The sequence below is a fragment of the Eptesicus fuscus genome, chromosome 1, assembly GCF_027574615.1.
Source record: "Eptesicus fuscus isolate TK198812 chromosome 1, DD_ASM_mEF_20220401, whole genome shotgun sequence".
In the NCBI taxonomy this organism is placed as follows: domain Eukaryota; kingdom Metazoa; phylum Chordata; class Mammalia; order Chiroptera; family Vespertilionidae; genus Eptesicus; species Eptesicus fuscus.
In genome coordinates this window covers 22,148,257-22,175,937 of record NC_072473.1, presented here as the reverse complement: position 1 = coordinate 22,175,937, position 27,681 = coordinate 22,148,257, and the positions used below count along the sequence as shown (strand labels likewise).

At 37.1% G+C, this 27,681-nt stretch overlaps 1 protein-coding gene across 4 annotated transcripts in view; it reads left to right on the top strand.

The window, feature by feature from the left end:
* The window catches only part of DMD (dystrophin), a 1,914,059-nt gene that overhangs the window by 1,233,721 nt on the left and 652,657 nt on the right, over nucleotides 1-27,681 (top strand). For all 4 annotated transcript variants that reach the window (XM_054720874.1, XM_028129748.2, XM_054720891.1 and 1 more), the window contains one exon: nucleotides 5,847-5,964. In XM_054720874.1, the coding sequence (XP_054576849.1) occupies nucleotides 5,847-5,964 (118 nt within the window). The remainder of the gene's footprint in view (nucleotides 1-5,846; nucleotides 5,965-27,681) is intronic.

Here is a 27,681-nt window from a genome sequence, read left to right as displayed (position 1 = left end):
TATTACATTTGTCATTTACACATTGTCTTCTGTTATTGGCTAACTGCATGTGTGCATACGCATGGGCAGGCCTGAAGGTCATCTCCCCCAACTGCTATGCAAGTTCATTGAATTCATTGAGAAGACAGGCTTTTTCATGCTACAAGGCACATTCCCTACTATAGTGTATGGTGCATAGAATACTGCCAATAAATATTTTCTTCCCATTTGATAGATCAGTGCTCAATTACCTGTCAGCTCTAGCCTCCTTTACCTGGGATTTCTATAAACTTTGGACAACATCTTTAGGATGCAAAATCAGGATGATCTGTACCAGGAAAGATAATATAGATAATACCCTCAGTTATATTTCACTGCTCATGTCATGTGATATAACCTCCATTTTATTAATTTGGTTCACTTATAATTCAGTTTGTTGTCTAGGATACTCTGATTAGACAAAATTTATTTTGACCTGTTGAATTTAGAATAATTCTAAAATGATGTTATTCAAGATGGGACAAGAAATCAATAATGGAAAATTTGAGCAGGAATAATCCCAAAATATGTATATTGTAAAATAATTTCAGTTTTTCCTTTCCTCTAAAATATATGTAAGAAGAAACAATTGCATCACTTATTTTATTTGGATATGTTAACTGGTTAGTAGTGATTATTTCACAATGTATACAAAAATCAAAACATCAAGTTGTATACCTTTCTATACATTTTTTGTCAATATCTATAACATTACATATACAGGATTATATATACACACAGAGAGAATGAGAGAATAAGTGATAAATATGGCAAAATTTAAAAACTGGTGAATGTAGGTGAAGGGTATATGGGATTCTTTGACCACTCTTGCAGACTTTCTATAATTTTTAAATTACATTAAAAAATGCATGTTAAAAAGTATTTTTAATGAATGAAGGACATAGTTAGAAGGTTTTTATGAAGAAACTAGAGGCCCGGTGCACGAAATTCGTACACGGGAGTGTGTGTGTCCCACAAGCCAGCCTGCACCCTCTCCCATCTGGGACCCCTTGAGGGATGTCCGACTCCCTGTTTAGGCCTGATCCCACACCAGGATTGGGCCTAAGCAGGCAGTCGGACATCCCTCTCACAATTCAGGACTGCTGGCTCCCAACCGCTCACCTGCCTGCCTGACTGATTGCCCCTAACCGCTTCTACCTGCCAGCCTGATCACCCACTAACCACTCCCCTGCCAAGCTAATCAACGCCTAACTGTTCCCCTGCCGGCCTGATTGCCCCCAACTGCCCTCCCCTGCTGGCCCGGTAACCCCTAACTGTCCTCCCCTGCCAGCCTGGTTGCCCCCAAATGCCCTCCCCTGCAGGCCTGGTCACTCCCAACTGCCCTCCTCTGCAGGCCTGGTCCCCCCAACTGCCCTCCCCTGCTGTCCTGGTTGCCCCCAACTGCCCTCCCCTGCAGGCCTGGTTCCCCCAATTGCCCTCCCTTGCAGGACTTGTCCCTCCCAACTGCTCTCCCCTGCAGGCCTGGTCCCCCCCAACTGCCCTCCCCTGCAGGCCTGGTCACCCCCAACTGCCCTCCCCTACAGGACTAGTCCCTCCCAACTGCCCTCCCCTGCTGGCCTGATCGCCCACAACTGCCCTCCCCTGCTGGCCATCTTGTGGCACCCATCTTGTGTCCACATGGGGGCAGCCATCTTGTGTGTTGGAGTGACGGTCAATTCACATATTACCTTTTATTAGATCAGATTATCAACAAAGATGCTGGTAGAACGTTCAGAGAAGTAGAGAAATCATGCCAAGCAAGAAATATCCAAGCCAATTTAAAATGTAAATGAAAATGAGGAAGTGGAGACCATAAAGATAACTTTGGATTTGGCCAATCTATAGGGAGAGGCAGCTGAATGCAAGTATAGAAGCCAGAATTAAGGTGCTCAGTGAGGCAGTTGAAAGCTAGACAGATGATTAGCATCCTCATATGTAAAACTCTTTCAGTTACTAGAAAGGCTACTTCCTGACTTAAGTGCTTATTTTCTTTCCTACATACATAAAATGGCTCTATCAACTATTTCATCTTGTCAGTCTTCCATGTTGTTAAAATTGTAAATAAAAGAGTAATAAGGTCTACGTTTTTACATTACATGTTTATTTATGCAATGTTAATTCATGTTTATTTCCTGATAATGGCAACAACTGAAATTCACCATAGGGCCGAAACCGGTTTGGCTCAGTGGTAGAGCGTCGGCCTGCGGACTCAAAGGTCCCAGGTTCGATTCCGGTCAAGGGCATGTACCTTGGTTGCGGGCACATCCCCAGTGCGGGGTGTGCAGGAGGCAGCTGATCGATGTTTCTTTCTCATCGATGTTTCTAACTCTCTATCCCTCTCTCTTCCTCTCTGTAAAAAATCAATAAAATATATTTAAAAAAAAAAGAAATTCACCATAGGCCTTTGTTGCATATGTAACTATGTGAAGATAGTTGATTTTTATAGAAACATATTAAAACTACAAAGAGTTTGTTGTTAAGATTTTTTCTTAGGCATCTAAATATTTAATATTCAACTAAACATACAGAGTTTTCTATTTGACTATTATTTAGGTAAAATTATATTTTAACAAATACAATAATAAAGTGTAATTCTTTCTAGGAGCCTAAAATGACCTACTTATAGTATGTATGGCTTCATTGTCTAACTCTCTTTTTCATAGGATTGCTATTTATAACCACTTCCCTCAACCCCGGGGGGACTTAGTAGGATTAATGACTTCTGATTCACTTTGTATTTGAATTTTTTTTTTCCTTCCATCTTTGCTCAGTTAGTGGAATCCATGATGAATTCTCATCTCCAAGGGGTAAGCTGTTTTTAATAAAGTCCAGTAGCTGGCTTATGATTCCTTAGATTGATTCCTTTCTTCTCTTGTGTTTGCTTCTTCCAGAATTACAGACTCCATGTAGACATGCTCAATTTTCATGCTTAGATGCAGTTAAGCATGTGATGCTTTTAGTTTTCGTCACTTAAGTTATATATTTAATGAGTATCCGGGCTCATATCAGAAACATAAATCAGCATGATTAGCATTATACTTGTTTATCATGATAAATAGAGGTAACTAAAGCTAAACAATAGAAGAGCACTAGAGGTCATATGATGATGAAGATGGGAGATGAAACATTGGTTTTGAGACAATAACCTCTGGATTGGGGACAGAGAACAGAATTTCATAGATGGATATTTGGGAGGTAGGTAGTTTGAATAATCTTTATCTCTAAGGTACTCCCTCATCTGTGGGTGGCTCAATGAAGAGAGATGAAAGTCACTTTATTTTACAAGTTATGGGATTATACAGCTAAGTATCAGGTAAAAATAATTGTAATAGCAAATAAATAGAATACACTAAAAAGAAAACTGAATGAAAAGAAAATATTTCCTCTCAATGAATGGATCTGTTCTGTTCATTAGCAAGAAAGTCTTTCAGTCACTTTTCTTATAATACCTTAATGAAAACAATACTTGAATGTATGCCATATTAAAATCCTTCTCTTTGTTTCTGGGTGGGAAAATCAGAGAAGAAAATTCCCATTCTGCTCTACTGATAAACCACTGTTTAATGAGTGTATGTTAATGAGTTATAAATTCTATAGCAGTATACAGTATGTTTATTATTGTACCACTTCCTTTTTGAAATGGATGTTTGTATGTGTTGACCAAAGAGCAGTATAAAGAGTTATGATTTCATTTTAAATACTTTTAAAAAGCATAGTTTTATTGCAGTTGTGATTTTTAAGGAGGCTGCTTCAAAGGATGTCATTAATAATCTTCTCAGGTGCTAACAATGCATGTGTCTGTCAGCAGAATTAGAGAATCACCTAGAGAACAGGTTTCACAATACCCTGAAACCTACTTTGTTCATTAGAGAGGAAAATGGGTTGTTTTAAGTCTAAATTGACATGCTTGCTAATTCAGCAGTAAAAGCTATTCACTGTGGTCAGGTTTAATATTTAGAGCCTGGTAAAGTTAAGATTAAAGTTGATAAGTTACTTCTACAACATACTTCTTAAACTCAGTCATCCTAAAAGAAGAAACAAGTATATAGCCCACATGTATCCAGAAGTGAGAAGCAAAGAATAGCCTGGTTGTCTGAAGGTGAATTAATATTAAATCAAAGAAAAATAACAAAGATAATCTTTGTCATACAAAAATTCCCAGGTATCAAAAACATAAATTTTCATTTAAATTACACACAGTGTACATAAGGATTTTGGTCATTACTATGTCTGTAACACCTAGAAGAGTACCTAGCACTTGGCATTTATAAAATGAAAGGATGAGTTAATAAATGAATTAATTTATATTCTTTGCTAGCTATGGGTATTTAGAATTCTTTGTTAAATTTGAAGGGAAGATTTGACTTTACATGAGGTTTCTACATACATATTTTTTAAAAATCTATCTAATGTATTAAACATTTAAGAGTTAGGAATTCCAAAATACCTTTGCAGCTTGCTATGTCACAGATGACCAGAGTTTAATATTCTAATCCTGGAAAACATCTTATTTCATAAAATAAATCTACTACTATATGGATCCTACTTTTAAAATTGGGTTCAGTACTCTCCAACTGACTTATGCCACTTACTTCAATAGCTATCTTTGGCAATTTGTTCCATAATTCAAACACCCTTTTGTGTAAAGAAACCATAAAAGTTAGAAACCTGAAAATTGGATTTTTCTTCCGAGCAATCACAGCTTACAAATGTGGAAAATTTGTTAAAAGTTAGCCCCCTCCAATTTTTCAATACAGAGAGGGGGAAATGCTCAAAATAGATGTGTGATGTTTTGATAAGTTCTTCCCATTGATTTTAATACTACTAAAAGCAATCAAGTTTAAATCACAAGACCCATCTTTCTATCGCTTCACCAAAGAAATACTACAGAATGATCAATATTTGGCCTTTCTGAAAACTAAAATCCTTATACAATCAGCAGCAGTCAAAGGACATAGTAGATAACTAAGTTCACAAACATTACTATCTATCACATTTCATTTCTTCACTTTCATCAACCTCACATGGTGGTAGAAAGAGTATTGGGTTTAAAACCATAAAGAATTCTGGCTTGGTTATTAATGTAATTATTAGGAAAATAAAAGTGAGAAAATGTGTGCAAAACATCTGTCACATAGTGGTTATAAACTAACAACAAATATTCATTATACTTCCAAAATAAAATATATTCAGTTTTAGAACAAGGGCTATATCTTTTGTCCCCAAACTTCTTTGCAAATATCACTGGGTTTTTGGCCCTTTATGTAAAGAGAGTAGGATAACAGAGATAATAGATGGAAACTTTGAGGAAAGATATAGCTCACCTATATCACGTCATTTTATAGGTGAGGAAACTCAGGTAAAAAGATATTAAATAAGTTATATCTTTTAAATCACTTCTGTGCTTTTTTCTGTTTCTAACATATACACCTTAATTTTTACACTGTAAAGAATTAAATTTCAAGTATAAACTATCTCTCTCTTAAATACATTGTCATAATTCAAAATTACATTTTTACTCATGGCACTCATATATTGAATTGAGTAAAACTAGGTACTCTGGAATGACTGTCTAAGCTCTTAAGGAGTGAAGCAAATCTATAATCAAGATTTCATTTGAAATATTTTTTTGTATCTAAGAATGAAATACATTTCTTGTTAAATTGTTCTCTATAAAGCTTTACATGTTAGAGATTTATATCCAGTAACATCTTTTTTATTTCTAAAAGTGCTTTGGTTGGTTTGAAAATCACACTTTACTTTGTATCACATCAAAGGAATGTACAAGGCTGTAGAACCTCAATATTAAGTTCTATTTGTTCCTTTAGGCCACGCTGCAGGATTTGGAACAGAGGCGCCCCCAGTTGGAAGAACTCATTACTGCTGCCCAGAATTTGAAAAACAAGACCAGCAATCAAGAGGCTAGAACAATCATTACTGATCGAAGTAAGTCTTTTAACAGGCAGTGAAACTTAAGGAAAGATAATGTAAAAAGTTTCAATAATGACTTAATTTCATGTGCCTCCATCACGTTTATAAAAAGAGTGCCAAAAGTTGTAAATTATAACTATTATACTAAGATTTTCAGCCTATAGTATTATCTTTCAATAACAATGTAATATCATGGAATAGAGGACATATAAGTTTGGTCAATGCAGACTTACACAGTTGCAAAGCGTGGAGTGTGGGAAAGCTGGTGTGACAGAACATTTGCTCCTCAGTCATCATCTATCAGGGCTGGTGCCCATGGAGATGCCAGTCTCTCCCTCACAGTATTGGTTGTTGGTCCAAGTGGGCAGTTGCTTCCTGGACCATCTTTTGTTCCCATCTGCAGTGGCACTTTCAGATATGGAGGGCTCTTTGTGACTTTGATATACTCATTGTGCAATATCAGAAATCACTGTACCGCTCCTTATGGGGTGGGTGGCAACTTTTGGAAGCTGTTTGAGACCCAAAATGACTGTGCATGGGATCAGAAAGAGGGATTGAAAGAAGAGTAAGGGTCTTAGAACAGGCCTAGGCTTTTGAAACTCAAAAACCAAGAATCTGCTCTGCAGCTTTATCATCTACATTCTGTTTTGTCAACATTTCCCTCAGGAAGTGGAAGCCAATGCCTAGCTACCTTCTAAGTAGCAGTCAGTGTGTGGTGTGTGTGTGTGTGTGTGTGTGTGTGTGTGTGTGTGTGTGTGTGAGAGAGAGAGAGAGAGAGAGAGAGAGAGAGAGAGAGAGAGAGAGAGAGAAATCTTTGCAAAATCCTGTCAGCTAAATTTCATAATCTCCATTTTATAGGTAGGAAAAAGTTTCTGAGAAAAGTTAATCTAATTGCTCAAGCTTACAAAATAAGCAAATAATAGAGCTTAGAATTTGCAAATATCTCTTTGTGACTTGTAAATCTGTGTTCCTCCTAGTCTACCACTTCCCATCTTGTTTTGTTGTTTTTCTCAATGACCTTAATCACTAGTACTAGGATTAAATACTCTTTTGATCTGCAATTATGTATGTTTTTATTCATTTCCTAAAGACATTTCCTCTTTCAGTGGCAGTGATTGTTAATTAAAATAGACTTTTCTTGATTTTGACATTTTAACTCTATAGTTGCTCAAACAGTGGATTTGGATATATGCTAATGTATTAGTTTGGTAGTGCTAGCCACTGTAACAGGTAAGCTCCTGATGCAGTCCAAAGTAAGCAGCCTTCTATGAAGTGTTTCAAGGACCCAAGCTCCCTCCAGCTTTTGCATCCAGAACATCAGAGTCCTATGCATTTAATGGGCAGAGGAGGAATGAGTATTACTAACAGTAATTTATTATGACCTAGGCCTGGAAGTACACATTAATTCTGTTCATAGTGTATTCGCTGAACCTTGTCACATGGCCACATCAAGGGAAGCAAGAAAAATTGTCCAATGTCGAACCCAAGAAGAAGAGCAACTAGTTTGGTAAGGAACTAGTCAGTCTCTTCCACAGCTAATTTGGACAGGAAGAATGCACTTAAGTTCTATAGGTCCATGTAAGTTACAGGGTAGAATTTTTATAACCAGCAAGATAAGAGCAAAATTGCCTTTTGATGACCAACATAGATAGCTGTTCAATTGATGTAGGAGAGTGTTCCTCCTTCAACCTGGAATCATGAAGCTTCTCCACCAGCTTGCAACACACTGGCCCCAAAAACGTGAATCTTAGTATGAGACTGAATTCCTATTACAGTTACACAGTTAAGTGATCTGTTTCTTGTCTGAGAAATATGGACAAAGGTGTCTACAAATCTTTGTCCATATTTGGCAAAGATGTCTACAAATCGAATCATCTATATCCGTGGTCGGCAAACTGCGGCTCGCGAGCCACATGCAGCTCTTTGGCCCCTTGAGTGTGGCTCTTCCACAAAATACCATGGCCTGTGCGAGTCTATTTTGAATAAGTGGCATTAGAAGAAGTTTAAGTTTAAAAAATTTGGCTCTCAAAAAGGAATTTCAATCGTTGTACTGTTGATATTTGGCTCTGTTGAATAATGAGTTTGCCGAACACTGATCTATATGTATAAAACCCTAATATGCAAATACACTGAACAGCAGAACAACCAAACAACCGAACCACTGAACAACTGGTCGCTATGACATGTGCTGACCACCAGGGGGCATGCGCAGAACATGGCAGGTGTCGGCAGTGGGTGGCAGAGAGTGGAACATGGCAGGTGTCAGCCATGGTGGGATGGTGGAGCAGGTGAGCAGGGGTGCCAGACTAAGGCGGGGTGCTGGTCACTGTCATTGGGGCGAGCCTCTGGTGGTTACTGAAAATTCTTTGCTCCTGCACACTGTAGTCCCACCTGGCACTCACACCTGCTGCTGGCACTGGCCCCACTCACACCCGCTGCTGGCACCGGAGCCGCCACTTGCACCCACTGCCGGTGCCCAGCACTGGCCCTGATTTCTTGGTGCCATCAGTGGGTGCGAGCAGCAGGTGCTGGCCCCAATCACCCCTCAGGGCTTCTCCACCTGCCCCTGCTCCTGAGGGGCAATCGGGGCCAGCAGCTGCTGCTCGCACCCACTGCTAGCACTGGCCCTGCTCACATCCGCAGCCAGCGCCAGAGCCGCCACTCATACCTGCTGCCGGCGCCCAACGCCGGTCCTGATCACTCAGCGCCATCAGCAGGTGTGAGCAGTGGCTGCTGCTCTTGATCACCCCCGAGGGCTTCTCTACCTACCCCTGCTCCTGAGGGACAATCAGGTAGCAGCTGCAGCTCACACCGCTGATGGCACTGGCCCCGCTCGCACCTGCTGTTGGCACCAGCCCCAATTATTCTGTGCCATCAGTGCGTGGGAGTGGCAGCAGGAGCAGGATTGCCAGCAGACAGGGGACCAGGGGCTGCAGTAGGAGGGGCTGGGTGGGGGCAGAGAGGATGGGCCGAGACCTGCCCCTGTGCCCACCACAGCTTCGTGGCCCACAGTTCCTTTCAAGGTGCACGAATTTGTGCACTGGGCCCTAACATAAGTATATAGAAAGTCATTCGTTATTTTACCAATGAAAACAACCACTTTTTCCCTAAGAAGAAAATAACACTAATTTATTTTGCAGTATCCATTCAACATTGTGTAAACATTTTTTATTTCCTTTGCAATCTTTTTTTGATATTGTATTGAATTCTTCATGATGTGAATTAAAATTGAGTGACTATAGCACAGGTTTGTATCTCTCTGATAATATCCAGTGATGTGAATAGTTCTGCTTTTCTAAGCTTTTTGTCTTTTAGGAATGAATACCTTTATAAATATTTGCAGCACAGAGGAAAGATTCCAATCCAAATGGTCCAAAAAGCATTTTTTTAAAAGCAGTGTTTGCTGAGACATGTCATGTTGCTTATTAAGAGCCTAAGCCAGAATCTTAATTTGAGATATGCCTGCCTGGAGCCTCTAGTGCTGGTACCAGGATAATTCTGACAAGATATATTTATCTAAACAATGGCATTTGCAGCCCTGCTATGCTTCGGTTTATCTCTCCATTTGAAATCTATGAAATGGGATAGAAATTCAATACTCATAAAGTTTCAATCATGTTCAAAATATAATTTTAAATATAGATTTAGGTTTGGGGTAATGAGCAGAAATAAAATTCTTGCTCATAAAATTGTATTTTCTTATTTGAAGATGTCAGTACTCCTTTTTTACTGCCCTGAAACTTTTAGAATACTTAAAAAGGAATCAGCTAAATAAAGAAAAGTATTCAATAAGTGTATAATATTATATTGCAACATTTTCCCCTCCTTGCTAAATTCCAGTTCATAACTTTGAACAGTTGGAAAAATCTATACATGGTTATTACATTCTGTCAAGAGAAAAGTCTAGCAAAAAGCAATTCCTCTATACTGGTAATAGCCATGCTACTATCTCAAGTAATGGGTCTATGAAATAGCAACACATTTCACTGTACAAAACTATTTCCATGGTATCTGTTGTTTTTAGGTGATTATGTTGATGGAAATAATGTAATAATCTCGATGAGAGAGTAAATTTCATTTTAAGTGCATTCAAATGAGAAGTTCTCCATGTTGTTTCTGATGTTCAGACAGCTCATTTTCCTTCAATTCTTTGCTTGCTTAAATGTGTCAACCATTCCTGGTTTTGGTTCCCCTATTAGAGAGTTTCTTATTTTAGAATAAATAGAGTCAACCACTTATAAATTTCCTTCTTTTGACATATAGTACTTACTGTCAACCTGTTAAAATTACAAGCAGCTCTCAAAATTTACATCTACCAGGATGCAGCTGGCAACCAAAGAATTCAGTTCAGTAAACAGTTTAATGTTTACTCTGTGCTAGTTAATATAAGAGGTGATGGAGGGGATATCAGGAAGAATAAGATTCAGTTTTTGCCATAAAACTCATAATAAAATATTTTTGGAAAAGTATATTTGAGCAAAGTAGTCTAGGATAGGTACTTCAGTAGATCAGTATAACAAAAAGTTGAGAGAGCAAGAGGAGGGGAGATTGGCTCTGAATGAGGGAGTCCTAAAATGCTTCCAGGAGGAGTTTAAATTTAATATGGTCATGAATAAGGTTTTGAAAAGCAGAAAGAGGCTGGATAAGGAAGGATATTTCAGGAAAGGATGACAGGAGGATACATAATTAGATTTACATTAGCAATGGTAAGAAGGATGTATTTGTAGGAGTGGGAGAGAGAGAGAGAGAGAATTTTGGTTTTGGGGGACAGGGAATAAATGGAGTCAGTGAGACCATTTAGGAAGCAAGAAAGCTAAGCTAGAACAATAGCAGTGGAGTTAAAAGAAAGAACTGAATTAAGATATGTGGTGGAGTTAGCATTAACAGGATTTGGACATTGACTGGAAGTGTGGAATTGAAGATCGAATAGAGAGATTACCTCTGAAGATTTTAACATTCAGTGATTTGGGAGATAGTGATATCATAACCAGAGACAAATTCAGTACAAGGAGTTGATTATGTATGATAAAATGTGCTTAAGGTACAGCCAGTGACCATAATGAGAATTGGTTGAAAACACAAGTAGAAATTTCCGGAGTAAAGTTACTTCCACACAAATTGGGAAACTACCTAGAGTGGATGAGCTTGCACAGACAGGGTGCCAATTGAAAAGAAAAATAGACACAAGGAAGCGACTAGAATGCGACTTACATTTAAGAAACATAAGAAAAGTTAGCACTACTCTTCCCAGTGGCAACTTACAATATAGATATATTTAGACAAACACACAATGAACAATGAGTGTATAGTAGTGGATCTCAACCTTTTTAATGCCGTGACCCTTTAATACAGTTCCTCATGTTGTGGTGACCCCCAACCATAAAACTATTTTCATTGCTACTTCATAACTGTAATTTTGCTACTGTTAATGAATCATAATGTAAATATCTGTGTTTTCCGATGGTCTTAGGCTCTACAGCAGCGGTTCTCAACCCTAATTTTATGGTTGGGGGTCACCACAAAATGAGGAACTGTATTAAAGGGTCACAGCATTAAAAAGGTTGAAAACCACTGGTGTATAGGATTGTACTATATTTTTTCCTGTATCTTCTGTGCAACCAGTTTAATAAGTTTCTTCCTCGTTCATAGTGATACTTTGAATATGATAAGGAGATGCAGAAACCCTTTAGCAGAGCGTTAAAGACTGCTGTATTTATATATATCAGATTTCTGACTCAACCCTCATTATTCTAGGACAAATAATCATTGCCATTTGCCATCTAGGTTTAATGAACCCTTTTGCTGTTTATTTTTTATATGTTTAAGTTATTTTTCAACTACTTTGCAGAGTAAGAATAAAGCGATAGAAAAAAAAACAACTTTATTAGAAATTTTAATAAGAATTAAACACAACCAACTTCTATGTATCAAATCAAGTTTGATGCACAAACATCGTAAATGCTTAGTGTTCCACATCATTTTAGCAAAAAAAATGTGGTTTAAGTTCTTCAAGGAAAATATTAAGTGATGAAGTACTTCCTGTTCAATAACTGACTAGATTAAAATACCATATTTTCTCTGTCCTTAGAAATATATTGTTAGCACATGAACCCTTATGTTTGGGGAAAATTCATCTAGGTTATTATAATTTGAAGACTCACAGTCTAAGATTTCACCTATATGATCAATTCACCATCATCATTAGAGTCCAAAATACTGGTTTCTGTCTCTTTGCATTTATCTTCCATTATGTCTAATAATTGTGAATTGCCTTTCTCTGGCAATTTTCTTATCTTTGACATTATGAGAATAAAATGGAAAGAATATTCAACTGTGTTCAATGAAAGCTAAAAGCAGACTCCAAAAATGTTGTCTCCAGTATTATTTTATATCTTCTTTAAATATGATGCAATGTTTTGGGCAATGTAATGATAAAACTAAAGGATGAAGATATTTTCCATTATTGTATCATCCTTCTAAACAATTCCATTACTCTTTCATTTAGTAATAATTTTTGCATACTTAAGATAATTTGAGTAATGATGAAATAGCAAAATATTTCCAAATATAGAAATAGATATCATCAAGACAACACAGTGTACTTTAGACTTATAAAAGGGTTCAGCAGACCCACATTTAATAATTGAAAAATAAAATGAATTGTATTTTATTTAAAGAATAAGTAAATATCCTTTATCTTTGGTAGACCATGAGGAAAAATAAAAATCACAAAATATAATTTTTACAAATAGGACTTCTCAAAAAATAAACTAAAAAATTAAATTTTGGTGCAGTGGACCTTGATAGTATGTCAAAGATTAAACAAAACATCACTTCTCTGATCCTACTACAAAATTAAGAATTTTATTAGTCAGTATTCTCCACATACATTTATAGTCATATGCTGCATAAAGATGTTTTGGTCAACAATGGACTGCATATACAACTGTGGTCCTATACAATTATAATGGGCTGAAAACTGCCTATTGTCTAATGACATCATAGTCATTGTAATTTGTAGAATAACACACTTGTCACATGTTTGTGGTGATGCTGACCATTTATCTGACCATTATATAAAAGTATAGCACATGCAACTGTCTATAGTATATAATACTTGATAATGGTATTAAACTATGTAATAGTTTATGTATTTACAATATTATACTTTTTATTGTTATTCTAGAGTATACTCTTTCTATTTATAAAAAAGTTTGCTATAAAATGGTATGCCATATCATTCCAGCAGCAACGTCATATATTATGTGTTCACCAAATCTCTATACCATCTGGGTTTGTGTAAGTACCCTCTATGATGTCTGTACAATGACAAAGTCACATAATGGTGCATTTCTCATAACATATCCCCATTGTTAAGTGGTACATGACTGTATGTATTATATATATATATATATATATATATATATATATATATATAGAGAGAGAGAGAGAGAGAGAGAGAGAGAGAGAGAGAGAGAGGGAGAGAGAGAGAGAGGATTTTTAAGAAATTGGCTCATGCAGTTGTAGGGACTCACAATTCTGAAATCTTCAGGGCATGCCAGAATGATATTCAGGGAACAGTTGATGCTGCAGTCTTGAGTCCAAAGGTAGTCTGGAAGTAGAATTCCTTCCTCTTCTGGGGACCTTGTTATTTTTGTTGTTTAGTTTTTTTTCCCTTTTTATTGAATTAATAGGGGTGACAGTAGTTAACAAAATTATCAGGTGCACAATTCCATAACACATTATCTATACACTGTATTGTGTGTTCACCACTCCAAGTCAAGTCTACTTCCATCACCATTTATTCCCCCTATACCCTCTTTTACCTCCTCCCAGCAATCACCACACTGTTGTCCCTGTCCATGAGTTTTTTCTTTTTTTCCTTTTTGCTCAATCCCTCCATCCCCCACCCAGTCCCATAACCCCATACCTGACAATTATCAGCCTGTTCTCTATCTATGAGTCTCTATTTTGCTTCTTAGTTTATTTTGTTTATTAGAGTCCACATATGAGTGAAATCATATGGCACTTGTCTTTCTCTAACTGGCTTATTTCACTGAGCATAATGTTCTCCAGGTCCATCCTTGCTGTCACAAAGGGTAAGATTTCCTTCTTTTTTATTGCCAAGTAGTATTCCATTGTGTAAATGTACCCAGCTTTTTTATCCACTCATCTACTAATGGGCACTTGGGCTGCTTTCATATCTTGGCTAATGTAAATAATGCTGCAATGAGCATAGGGGTGCATATTTCTTTTGAATCAGTGGTTCCGGTTTCTTCGGATAAATTCCAGAAGTGGAATTGCTGGGTCGTAAAGCAATTCTATTTTTTTAATTTTTGAGGTAACTGCATACTACTTTCCATGGGGGCTCAGTTTTCCATCTTGAGATGTTCAACTGATTAGATGAGGTACACTTACATTATGGAGGCTAATCTGCTTTACTCAAAGTCTACCGTCTTAAATGTTAATCACACCTTAGAAATACCTTTACAACAACATCTACAGCAGTACTCAACAACATGGCATCATTTTCTAGCCAAGTTGACACATAAAATTAATCATCACAGTGAGGTTCATAGTGGCATGTGTTTCTTCAGATATAAATTTCATAATTTTTTATATTTTAATTAGCATCTAGTTAATGTAGTAGCTGGAAATATACATTAAATAATATAAATTATCTTTAACATCTTAATGAATTTCAAAGCTCCATCAGAGTAGTTATAACTTGTACATTTAAAAATTACCTACAAAAATAAATTTAGATGTTTTTCTTTCTTTATAGAATTTTACTTAAGTTGTGTTAAATTAGCACTAAATATATATCATGAAATAATTCTGATATAATGTATATCACTCTTTAATTCTATAAGAGGATTAAATCAAGTCATGTTTGAATGAGATTTAACATCTAAATTAGCTGTCATGATTATATTCAAGTATTAATTTTTCATGTGAATGTGCAATAGGAAAAATTTACTTTATTCAAAGTGATATAGCTACAATTATCAAGGTAAATAGTCCTCACTAAAAATCCCTTATGTTTTCATTTTGTTTCTTTTAAGGGAAAGATGTGGATTAGCAAATGTTCTACTCATCTACTTTAAAAACCAAAATAATGAACATAACTATTAAATAAACCAATTAATGAAAATGATTGTTTTGTTATGATAGAATAAAGGTAGTGATGAATAAATATAACGAATATCACACTCCAACAAAGTAAGCTGATAAGACACATACAAAAGAAAGCTATACACACAAGGGAAATTCCAGTTTTCCATAGGCTAGCATTTACTTTATCCTCATCCAAGGATAGGTTTTTATTGATTTTAAAGTGAGAGAGAGAGAAACATTAATGTGAGAAACATCAATCCGTTGCTTCCCATTCACACCTGCCACCTAGGTATGTGCCTTGATCAGAAATTGAACCCAAAACCTTTTTGCTATATGGGACAATGCTCCAACCAACTGAGCTAGGCTAGCATGTTTATCTTATTATCTAATGGGGCAATGCAAGTAGAGCTGAATACCTGTTATATTTTGATTCTGAGCATAAAGAGGACTAGGACTTCCTCCTGGTGATACCATGAAGTTTAGATGAAGCTAAGCCAAGGGTTAGATATGTGTCATGGACTTCTAAAAGATTCTCTAAGCTCTGCTCAGATGTTGGAAGTGTTGGGATTATTTTGGAGCTGCCATTTCTTTCTTTACCAAAAGTTCTTCATTAATAATTTAAAACAACATAACAAATTGCTTGCTACCAGTCTTTATCCTGTTGTACCTGCCTTTAGGGAAGTGTTTATGAAGTAAGCAGGAAGGATGAATAAATTGTGACCTTTCTACATGCAAAGTAGAAAACTGGGCTCATTTTACTTTAGTCAGAAAGAGGAGTTTGCAGTTACCTATTCCTGCCCAACAAAACCACCCCAAAACTTAGTGCCTTAAAACAGCAATAATCATATATTATTTCTCACAGGTTTTGTAGGTCATGAAATCATGAGTGACTTAATTGAGTGGTACAGGCTTGGGGTTTTTCATGAGGTTTCAAGTCAGTAAACTGGAGCTTCAGTCATATGAAAACTTGATGGGGCTGGAGGGTCCATTACCAAGGTGGCTCACTCATATGTTTTATGAGGTAGTGCTGTCTAGTTGGTTCCTCTCTACATGACCTTCTCCATGGGACTGTTTGAATGTTCCCATGACTTTGTGCCTGGCTTTCCTAAGAATGAGTAAACATGAGTACAAGGCAGAAGCTCTATGCCTTTTTTGACCTAGATTTAGCATTCATACTATCACCTCTTCAGTGACTTATCACACAGATCAGCCCTGATACAGTGAGGTGGGAGAAGGAAAGGTGCCAAAAGGGCATGAATACCAGGAGGTGAGGATCATTGGTGACCATTTTGGAGTTGACTGGCACAGGATTTATCAAGCCTATATATCAAAGTTTTCTGAAACATGACCCTCATGTTGCTTTGTCCCCATCAGACACTGTAGCAAACAACAATGTTGTTCTTCCCCTGAAAATGGTAGATGACTGGTATGTGCTGCCCTTATTCCTGGATGTGCACATTGAAAAGAACAACGCCCACTAAGACCTTTTCCATAGCTGTTGGACATGTTTTAGTTATCTCAGGCCTATTCAGCTTGGCTCCACATGGGGAAGTGTATTTTGGGAAGACTTTTTGAGTTTTGTAGGCCTAACAGAAAGACCCAGGTAGAAAATAATTGGTTAGAGGATGATGATGACAACAATGATGATTATTTCTTTTATGTTAGTGAGACAAACACATAAGAATGTCTTTTTCTTATTGCCATTCTAACAGTAATGTAGTACTAAAAGCAATGAATCTAAAATGAGAAGACATGGTTTAAGTCTTGGTTCTGCCCTTTAGTGACAGTGGAACCCTTGGTAAATAATTTAATCTCTCTGACCCTTTGTCTTTTCATCTGTAAAACTGAGTTCCTGATTCCTTCCATACCAGACTGCTGTTAGGACTAAACAGAATGACATATAATAACGCCCTTTTCAAATGGCAAATCACTACACAAATACCAGTGTCTTAGTCAACTTGGGCTGCTCTAACAAAGTACCATAGACTAGGTTGCTTAAACAATAGGCATTTATTTCTCTTAGTTCTGGAGGTTGACAAGTTCAATATCAAAGTGCCAGCAGATTTTGTTTCTGGGGAGTGCCCCCTTCCTGGCTTGCAGAGTGTCCCATCACTGTGTCCTTACGTGGTACAGAGAGGGAACTCTCTGTTCTATTCATCTTTTTTTTTTTTTTTTAAGGACACTAATCCCATCATGGGATTCCAACCTCATGACACCATGTAAACTTAATTACTTTCCAAAGGCCCAATCTCCAGATATCCATTGAGGCTTAGGGCCTCGATATGTGAATGGGGTGGAGCACACAAACATTCAGTCCATAACAACCAGCTATCCTCATTATTGAGGTCTTCTAGAGTCAATAATAATAGAGTCCTGATGTAAGGTAAGTGTTTTTCACATCTAGAACACGGGCACATGAAGGTTTGGAATTTTTATTACTTGCTCAAGAAATTTGTCTTCACTGAGAGTGTTGATTCTCTTCAATTCTAGTGTAAGGCCTTGGGGGGAAAATAGGTTTTCTATCCAGATTTTCTGAATAAATGAATAAAATGCTATATTTCTTTAAAATTAAGATAAAGGAAAATATTTATATAGAATATTCTATTTTTAAGGTTTCCAGCTACTGCAGAGTCTTATTTTATTGCTATCTTGTAAGTCTAACCTTGGGTCGCAGGAGTGAAGCCATTGAGAGTTCCCCACAAAGTCTGTAGGCAGTGATAAAAACAGTAAACCCGACCATTGGATTCAGATTTTTCTTTCATTCAGGAGCCATAGACCTGCTGCCTTGGACCACAGATGGCTTTCAGAATTGGTGGAGGGGAGGAAAAACACAGAGTCATATACAAACCTGAGTCACATGTTATCACAAAAATGTGTAGTAAACAACAGAATGTTTGAAAAGATAAAATTAAGTCCCAAATTTACAGAATAAGAATGAGAGGAAAACACCTTTTTCCATAATTAAACAGAAAATGGTGCTGTGGCTTGATAAAATTCAATCATCCTGAAAATGTGAACATCAAGTGTAATTGTGCAGAAAGATAAGGTAATATGAACAACATAGGTGCTTGTTGGCATGTGGAAGGAATAGCACTTTACCTGCTCCTCATTAAGGATTTGGTTTAGTCTTATCTGTTCTAGGACTAATAAAAGGGGAAGGTATAGTTCTTTTGGAATATAAAAAGGGGGACTTCTCTTGATTATTAGAAGGATTTATAAATTGCTCAGATTTTTAGAACATCAAGTTATGTGTCTCTCAATGTTAGGTACCATGTGAAACATAGCAGGTGTGCACATAAGGAGCATAGTATCACAGGGAGCACATAACAGTATATGGGATGGGATTAATTTTTTTCTCAGCATCTGGCAGGGCACATAAAACACCCACATTTCATTCTCAGTAGCAAGGTGTTTCAGTAACGGAAAACATGTCCTAGGGAACTCCAGAATATATGAAACATTTCAGACAGTATGGAGGTGTCAAATGTTTTACTTTTTCATTTTACAAAATCAAATATTACTCACATTCTAAAATATCTCATTTTATACCTAATAATACTTGAGATGGGTTATGTTTTATATGAATTAGACCAAGAACCCTAATACATATTGAGTTGATTTGATTTCCACAATATCACCTAAAGTAGAAACTGTCCTGATTAAATAAATGAATGAACCAAGGATCATAGTTATTAATACAACTAGAGGCCCGGTGCACGAAATTCATGCACGGGGGGGGGGGGGGCAGGTGTCCCTCAGCCCAGCCTGTACCCTCTCCAATCTGGGATCCCTCTCACAATCCAGGACTGCTGGTTCCCAACTGCTTGCCTGCCTGCCTTCCTGATTGCCCCTAACTGTTACTGCCTGCCAGCCTGATCACCCCCTAACCACTCCACTGCCAGCCTGATTGATTCCTAACTGCTCCCCTGCCAGCCTGTTTGCCCCCAACTTCCCTCCTCTGCAGGCCTGGTCACCCCTAACTGCCCTCCCTTGCAGGGTTAATCACCTCCAACTGCCCTCCCTTGCAGGCCTGGTGCCTCCCAACTGCCCTCCCCTGCTGGCCATTTTTTTCCACATAGGGGCAGGATCTTTGACCACATGGAGGCAGCCATATTGTGTGTTGGAGTGATGGTCAATCTGCATATTATTCTTTTATTAGATAGGATAGAGGCTTGGTGCAGGGGTCGGGGCCAGCTGGTTTGCCTTGAAGGGTGTCCCAGATCAGGATGGGGGTTCCCTTGGGGCATGGGGAGGCCTGAGCAAGCGGCCTGTGGTGGTTTGTAGGCCCTGGTATCTGGAATTTATTTACCTTCTACAGTTGAAACTTTGTAGCCTGGAGCGGAGCCAAGCCTCCTGCTCGCTCTGTGGCCGGCAGCCATTTCTGTTGGGGTTAATTCACCTTCTATAATTGAAACTTTGTAGCCTGTAGTGGAGGCCTAGGCCAGCCAGGGCAGGTGGAAAGCTTGGCTTCCTCTGTTGCTGGGGGCAACCCTGACCTGCTCTCTCCAGCTCCGTGGCTGATGCCATTTCTGTTTGGATTTGTTTACCTTCTATAATTGAAACTTTGTAGCTTGAGTGGAGGCTTAGGCCTGCAAGGGCAGGCGGAAAGCTTGGCTTCCTCTGTTGCCTGGGAAACCTTGCTCTCTGTGGCTGTAGCCATCTTGGTTGGGTTTATTTGTATATCTATCCCTGATTGGTTGGTGGGTGTGGCTTGTGGGCGTGGCTTGTGGGTGTAGCAGAGTTAGGGTCAATTTGCATATTACTCTTTTATTAGGTAGGATGGTTCAAAATCACACAGATAGAAAATGTTACAGCCAAGATTTAACCCAAGTGTTTCAAATCTAAATAAGAGTATTAGATGGGTGTTCTTTTCCAAACATTGTGCTGAAAGGAGACAACATTTAAGAGTCAGTTACTGAAAGTTTGCATACACACACACACACACACACACACACACACACACACACACAGAGTGGCCAGATTATTATGACCACCCCATCAGTACTTCATTGGGCCACCTTTTGCCTTCAATACTGTGGTGATTTTTCTTGGCATTGACTCCACGAGATGTTGAAAGGTGATGCGAGGAATCTGACACCATGCCTGATGAATAGCACTGTCCAGTTCTGTGAAATTTGATGGTTATGGAATCAGCTTCCTGATGGCTCTTTTAACTTTGTCCCACAAATGCTCAATTGGATTGAGATCTGGTGATTGTGGGGGCCACCTAAGCAAGGTAAAGTCTCCCTCATGTTCTTGAAACCACTCCTGCACAATTCGAGCACCGTGGCATGGCGCATTGTCTTGTTGGAAGAAGCCATCCCCATTGGGATACACCATCAACATGATAGGATGAACTTGTTCAGTAACGACACTTAGGTATGTTGTGCTATTCAGACATTGTTCCACACGAATTAAAGGGCCCAAATCATGCCAGGAAAACATGCCCCAAAGCATAACACTGCCCCCACCAACTTGAAGGTTTGTACTCATGCATGTGGGGTGCATGCTTTCATGCTGCTTCTGCAAAATTCTCACTCTGCCATCTGCATGATTCAACTGGAAACGTGATTCATCAGACCACATGACTTTTTTCCAATGCTCAACTGTCCAATCCTTGTGTTCCTGTGCGAATTGGAGATGTTTTATCTTAGTAATTGCAGACAGCAAAGGTGTTTGAACAGGCCTTCGGCTTCCATATCCCATACGATGAAGTGTACAGCTAATTTGCCTACAAACATCAGATGGTCATCATAATCTGGCCACTCACTGTGTGTGTGTGTGTGTGTGTGTGTGTGTGTGTATGCTTATTTATCCATATATACTCAATGACTATACTTATATGTAAATCTTATATACACTACTGACATATTTATATAAATTATTTACTAACTTGTGACATTTTATTTGAAATAAATTAAAATATATTGAGTAGTTATCGAATCATGGGACTCAAAGATCCTGAGAGACTCATTCTGGTACATTAAGAAAAGTCACCTTTAAACCATCTTAGAAAGATAAAAAATATGTTTAAAATTTTAAAGAACACCTTTGTAGTAGGAGACTCTATTACCCCATTCCACTGATAGTGCAGAGAAATATGTGGGGGAGGAGGAAACAGGTGTCTTTCTTATGTTTCCACAGTTGTAAGTTACTAAATTCCAGAAGTTAAGAATTCCAAGTGTTGTGTCTCTCTGAGGCCTCTCTCTCTCTCTAGTATGTGTTTTATCTCCCTGACTGAACTAGAAGCTTCAAACTGTTACTCCATATTTGAATTCCTATAATTCTAATATTTTATACTGAAAATAGCAGGCATGCCATAAATACTGATTGAATGAAGCGTCTCATAGGGTAGCTGGAAAATAGTGCAAGGCTACAAGCTGACATCATCAACTCCATGAGCATGACTCACCCTTAGAAAGAATTAGCCTAAAGAGATTAATAAAATGCCATGCTTAAAAAGCAAACAATCACAGCAAATACACCTAGACTTTGGAATGGTGAGTGATTTTTTAATTTTAAGAGATTTAGAATATTTTTAGTACAATCTCTTATAAACAGAATAGATTTAAAAAGAACCTTGGTCTGATTCCAGTTCACATACCTCATCCTTGCAGAAAACGTACTTACTAAGCCATTTGAAATGTTCTTCAGTTAGCTTTGGAGGCTATGCTGATTTGAGCAAAATGGAAGTGAAATGTAAATATAAATAGAAAGCTTTTAGTTTTCAGAAGCTCAAGTACTCCCTCTAATCTTGAAAGTAGACATTTGGATTGGGATTCTCTCTATCTTTTTTTAAATAATTTATTTTTCCTTTGATCATGATGTCTGTTGAAAGGGTTCAGAGAACTCACATCAGGAAATCATATTATAACTTACGACACAATAGGAATTTGAATTTGTGTTATATAAAGAAAACAGTGTATGACTAAATAGCCTTTTGTCCCTAGGCAAAGTAGAATACATATTAACACAGGGCAGCCAACAAGATGTGCTATGCCCATTAAAAACCATTACATTCACTGGCTTTCCACTTCATTAGGTAGGTAATAAGTTGTACATATTGTAAGATTAAAACATCCAGCCTGACTGACCATGATAGTTTGCATCAGTATTAAAATCTGGGCTAGACACTGGGGAATTGCTTTATTTTAGCAGTACTGATAATATCTTGTTTATGCTTTGATTAAATTGTAACATTTCATTATTTTTGTGTCCTGGTTCTAAATATATACACCAACAAGTTGCATGGCTAGTCAGAACAGGTTAACTAGACTTTGAACTAGAAATTAGATAATGGGTCTTTATTATTAATATAGGAACCAAATTCCTAATATAAAATGCCATTTGGTAAAATGACTGGCATATACAACTGTCTGGTTCAGGTAAACAGTTATTGACTATATAGAGGAGGAAAAATAATTTTCTTTCTACCCTTCTCAATTCTTAGCTGAGACAACCCCTGTAACAAAAGACAGCAAGAAAAAACTAATGTTTAATAACATGTATACCTCCTGTACACATGGAAGATACCCAGGGAAATGGAGTAACACCCCAAAATGACCCAAGCCCTCACCTTAAATATCATCTTCATCTAAAAACAAAAGTTGTTAGGGGAGATTCAAGTCTCTGTCTTTTCCATTGATTCAGTTTCTAGAGATTTAGAGTCATTGTTATCTTCCCAGGTACAGCTGGGGAGACACCCTTACAAATGGAGATTTCCCTTATAAATTTCATGTCTTTTATAAATATCTTCTGTTTCTTAAAAATAAACAGCCTAAAATAATACTTATGCCAAAGAGGAATATTTGGGGTTGGCAAATCATGGTCCCCTTTAACTAAGATACCAAGTTGTTTTTAAGACAGAATTGATATCCATAAGGAATTCAAATAAAGAGGATCTTGAGAAAATGTCTTATGCTGGTTTGGAACTAAAATTAATAAATTTTTATTCTATTTTATTAAGCTAAAGTAATTGGACAAGATATTTCATTTAAAAATTAGATTATTCCTAAAAGAGGGGGTGTGGAGAAGTGGAGGGAGGTAAAGGGGGGATAAATAGTGATGGAAGGAGATGACTTGGGGTAGTGAACACACAATAAAATATAGAGGTCATGTATTATAGAATTATACACCTGAAACCTGTATAATTTTGTTAACCAGTGTCACCCCAATAAATTCAATAAAAAGAGTAAAAATTAGGTTCTTCAGTATCACAGTGAATTAGGCAAGTAACAGAAGAACATGAATTATGTTCCTATATGATTTAGTATAATTTAATCCAAAATATAAATCCTTCAATTTGTGCAATAGTAAATATTCTAAATGTAAACAAAAATTGATTTGAGTGAAATTTAAAGATTTAATTGTCTTTATTTGTTGATTCATGAATTGGACAGCATCCTAGTCAGCAGAGAGTTACTCTGAGAAGTTGGACCAAATGGAAAGTTTTTATAGGCAGAAACTGAGCTGGAGGAAAAAGTTATTCGAAAAAGAAAAGAAAGGATTGTTTCAGGCAAGGGCACACACCTTCTTTTGGGGAAAGGTCAGCAGAGGTTTTAAGAGGCAGATTATCTCCCCAGCTTTGATCAGGAAGTTCCAGATTAATTCCTGGGAGGGGCTGAACCTGCAATTAACTTTATTTACTTATTGTCCTGGGAGCAAGTGACTCTGCCTTGGGCCTGTTTGTTTGTTTGTTTGTTTGTTTTTCTTAACACAAGTTTCCTCTCATGTAAGTGTAAGAAATTTAGGCATCATCCCTTCCAGTATCTAGATTAAGAATAGTACCTAGAAAACCATTATTAAATAAACTAGAGGCCCGGTGCACGAAATTCGTGCATGGAGGGGGGTTGTCCCTCAGCCCAGCCTGTACCCTCTCCAATCTGGAGGCCTAGATATTGTCTCTAGTTTCATGGAAACTCTGTCTCTGTGGGCAACAGACTCAAGGCTTTCTTCCTAAGATTGTTTTATGTAGGTCAGAACCTCATTGTCCGGAAGGCTTAATACTTAAGGAGTGGTCATGCAAGGGAATCATATGAGGTTATTCTCCAGTCCCCTTGTTCCTCCTCTACTGCATGACTAGTGACATTCGAGGGGAGGAAAGGTCAAGAGCGTATCCCAACCTCATGAATAGCAATATGAAAGGTCAGGGGGTCCAAACCTCATGACCAGCATTTGCTAGGGGAAAAAAGGTCACCCTGGGGGCAAAGTCCCACCCTGCAATACTTGTGTTCCCAGTTTTGCCTGTTGCTAGGCATCCAGGACTTTCTACCCAGGTGACCTTCTTTCTGTACCTGGCTTATCATTCCTACTCTGCTCATGTCTATCTGACTGACTACCATATCAGATTGACTCCTTCTAAAAAGAAACAGAACTGATGAGATTGATGACTTCGTTTTATTAATATGTAAGTCTGCAAATATTTAACAAGGACCCAATTTACACAAAGAAATCAATCTGGAGTAAAAGATTATTTTACTTATTCCCCAAAAGCTATAGCTGAGTTATATTTTAAACATGACCTAATCTTCTTACTTAATGATTTTGCATTAATATTTAAATTATATGAAGGGCATAAATCAGTTTAATATGTTAACATTTTTATTTACAGATTTATTCATCAAATGTACTTATAGTTTTCAAGGTATCAAGCAAGGAATTATATAGTATTTCAAGAAAGAAATAATATAGTCTTCTCCATTAGGGTGTTTGTTATTAAGTAGAAAAAGTAAAGATATTACAATAATATTAGGAATAATATATATCATAGAATAAATATAAACAAAATTTCTATAAATAATATAGTTTTTTTTCATTTAGGCTTTTACCCCTCTATACATACATGCATTTATTCATTGCTCATTACTCAACTTAATAATTATTTAGTGACCATTTAGGGGGAACAATACATAAACTGGAATAAAATATGAATCCTATTGTAAAATAGTTTGATAATGAAGGGGGAGAGAAATGTGTACAGACAATAACTTTTATACAAAAACAAAACATAAATACTAGGTACAAGCAAAGTAAAATGGAAACACAAAAGGAGAAAGAAACTTGGCTGCATGAGAGCAGGAACTGTGTGTGTGTTTTATTTCATCATCAGTTCCCCAGAACCTAGGTCAGTGCTTGACACAAAATAGGTTCATATGATGTGTTGACTGTCTACTGAAGTAATAGTGGAACATATCTTGTAAGAAGTGAATCTGCAGCTGGACCTTAAAGTTGAGAGAAATGCATTTTAAGCAGAGGAAATATTAGAAACAAAGAATTATAGGCCTTCAGAACTGGAAGAGTCCTCACAGACAGACCATCTGGTACAGTCTTTCTTCTACTTTCTGTTTTCAGTACTGGAGCACTTTGGTCTAACAGTGTCTCAACACACACGTCCATTTGTAACAGGATACTAAATTGGTTCACCATACCCACTACTCAAGAAGTCACATATGTGATTTAAGTTTGAAGTATTCATTAATGTATTGGATTGGAAATTCTAATTTTAGTCTTAAAATGACAACAGTACCTTGTATTACCTTACCATGGCCTGCAAGCACATGAGACCTGCCCGTATTTTTACCCATGGACAGATGAAGAACTATCCCCTTAGTTGATTTAAGGGAGAAATGAAGGCAGATAAAGTTATCTTTATGCTTATATGCCAAGTCCTGATTATTCAACATATGTCATACCTTGTATAGATTTTTTTAAATGGAAAAGAAAACAATATAAAGGGATTTGTGTCAGATTACACATGAAGGTAACACTTGATTTTTTTTTAGTGGAACCAATATTATAGTCAATTGCCACTGAAATAGATTATTTAACTAGATAACTTTAAAAATCTGTATAATACCAAAATTAACAATTAGTCAAAGACATGGATTTTTGAAAGTGTGTGGTAACCTAGGAGCAATAAGTATGGAATGTTGTCTTTTAAAAATTATCAGAAAAGAAGGGCAGCTTTTCAATAGGAAGGTGGTGGTGGGAGAGCAAGCCTGCTGCATTGTGTAACAACAGAGGGTCACGTTCATTCTGTTTAGCTATGGCACACTATTCACATAATTATAGCACGGTGGGCTGAAAGAGCATCCCAAGAAACTACTCCAATGCTTAATTATGGCAAGTTACTATTCTGTTCCATCAAAATATCATGACCAGATCTACAACTGTGCATACAATTTTGAGCCATTTTCTTTGAACGTCTTTATATTTCTCCAAGATCCATTGATAACCTCCCTTTACTTAAAAATAATTGTACTCTTTGTTAACCCTCCTGCTAATTATTTAAAATATATTTTTATTGATTTCAGAGAGGAAGGGAGATGGAGATAGATTGAAACATCAATGATGAGAGAGAATCATTGATCGGCTGCCTTCTGCATGCCCCCTACTGGAGGTCAATCCCTCAACGTGAGCATGTGCCCTGACCAGGAATCAACTGGTGACCTGGTTTATGGGTTTACACTCAACCACTGAGCCAAACAGCAAGGGCCTCTCCTGCAAATTTTAACATTACTTATATAGACTTTTTATATTCCAGGGGAATATTCTTCAAGACCACATAAATCAACAAATTTTCAAATGCCATTACAGTATATGTGAAATATGTCTTTTTCCCAAAATGCATACTTTACAGTCCTCATAATAGATCTTTTACAGATGGAGAAAATGGGTCTTAGCAATTCAAGGTAGATAACAAGTGTTCCAATTAATATTTGAGCTCGAGTCTGGCTGATTCCAAGATACACATTCTTAATTCTTCCATATATTTGTTTTCTATTTGAACTATGTACTGCTATGTAAGTTTCTTTGAATGAGAAATCCATCAGACAAAAACAGAACAACTTGACAATAAACTGTAGGCATTAACCCCATGCTAAGTAATTATCAGAAGGCCTAATGCTTTGAAAACTCACATTTTTAAAATGTTTATTTAAATAACTTTTTGTTTTTCAATTACAGTTGACATACAGTCTTATATTTGTTTCAGGTATACACCCAGTGATTAGACATTATATAACTTACTAAGGGATCATCCCAATAAATCTCATACCTATCTGACAACATACATAGTTATGAGAAGTATTATCTTAAGATAATGGAGTGAGGCTTGCATTGTGAACCTTCTTGATGCTTTATGCTTCATGGATTGGCTATCTATAAAAAGATTTGTAAAGCATTCTGGGAAGGTCTGCCAATTAAAAACCAGCAATTGGCTGAAGGCTTCCAGCAATTGAATTTTGAATACAGATGGTGCCAAATTGAATGTTTCCATAGCAACAGACTTTTCCCTAATAACATTTAGATGGGAGTGGGAACATAAAGGGAAACCATTTTTCAGCAGATGTATATTCCTCCAGCATGTTTTTAGATTTATTTTGGTACCTAATTTGTATTTAGCTAGTAATTCTTTTAAGTGTATCTGAATATTACTAAATTCTACTGAGGAAATATTTTGAGAATAAAAGAAATAATTTCTAGAAACCTTACAAAAAATAAAAAAGGTGTGGTTTAAGAAAAAGCATTTCTTATCTGTAGCCAATCAACCAGGATTTTATATTGACTACCATTACCAATGGTCAAAGATTTGTGGCTTCTCAATGTCTGTTAAAA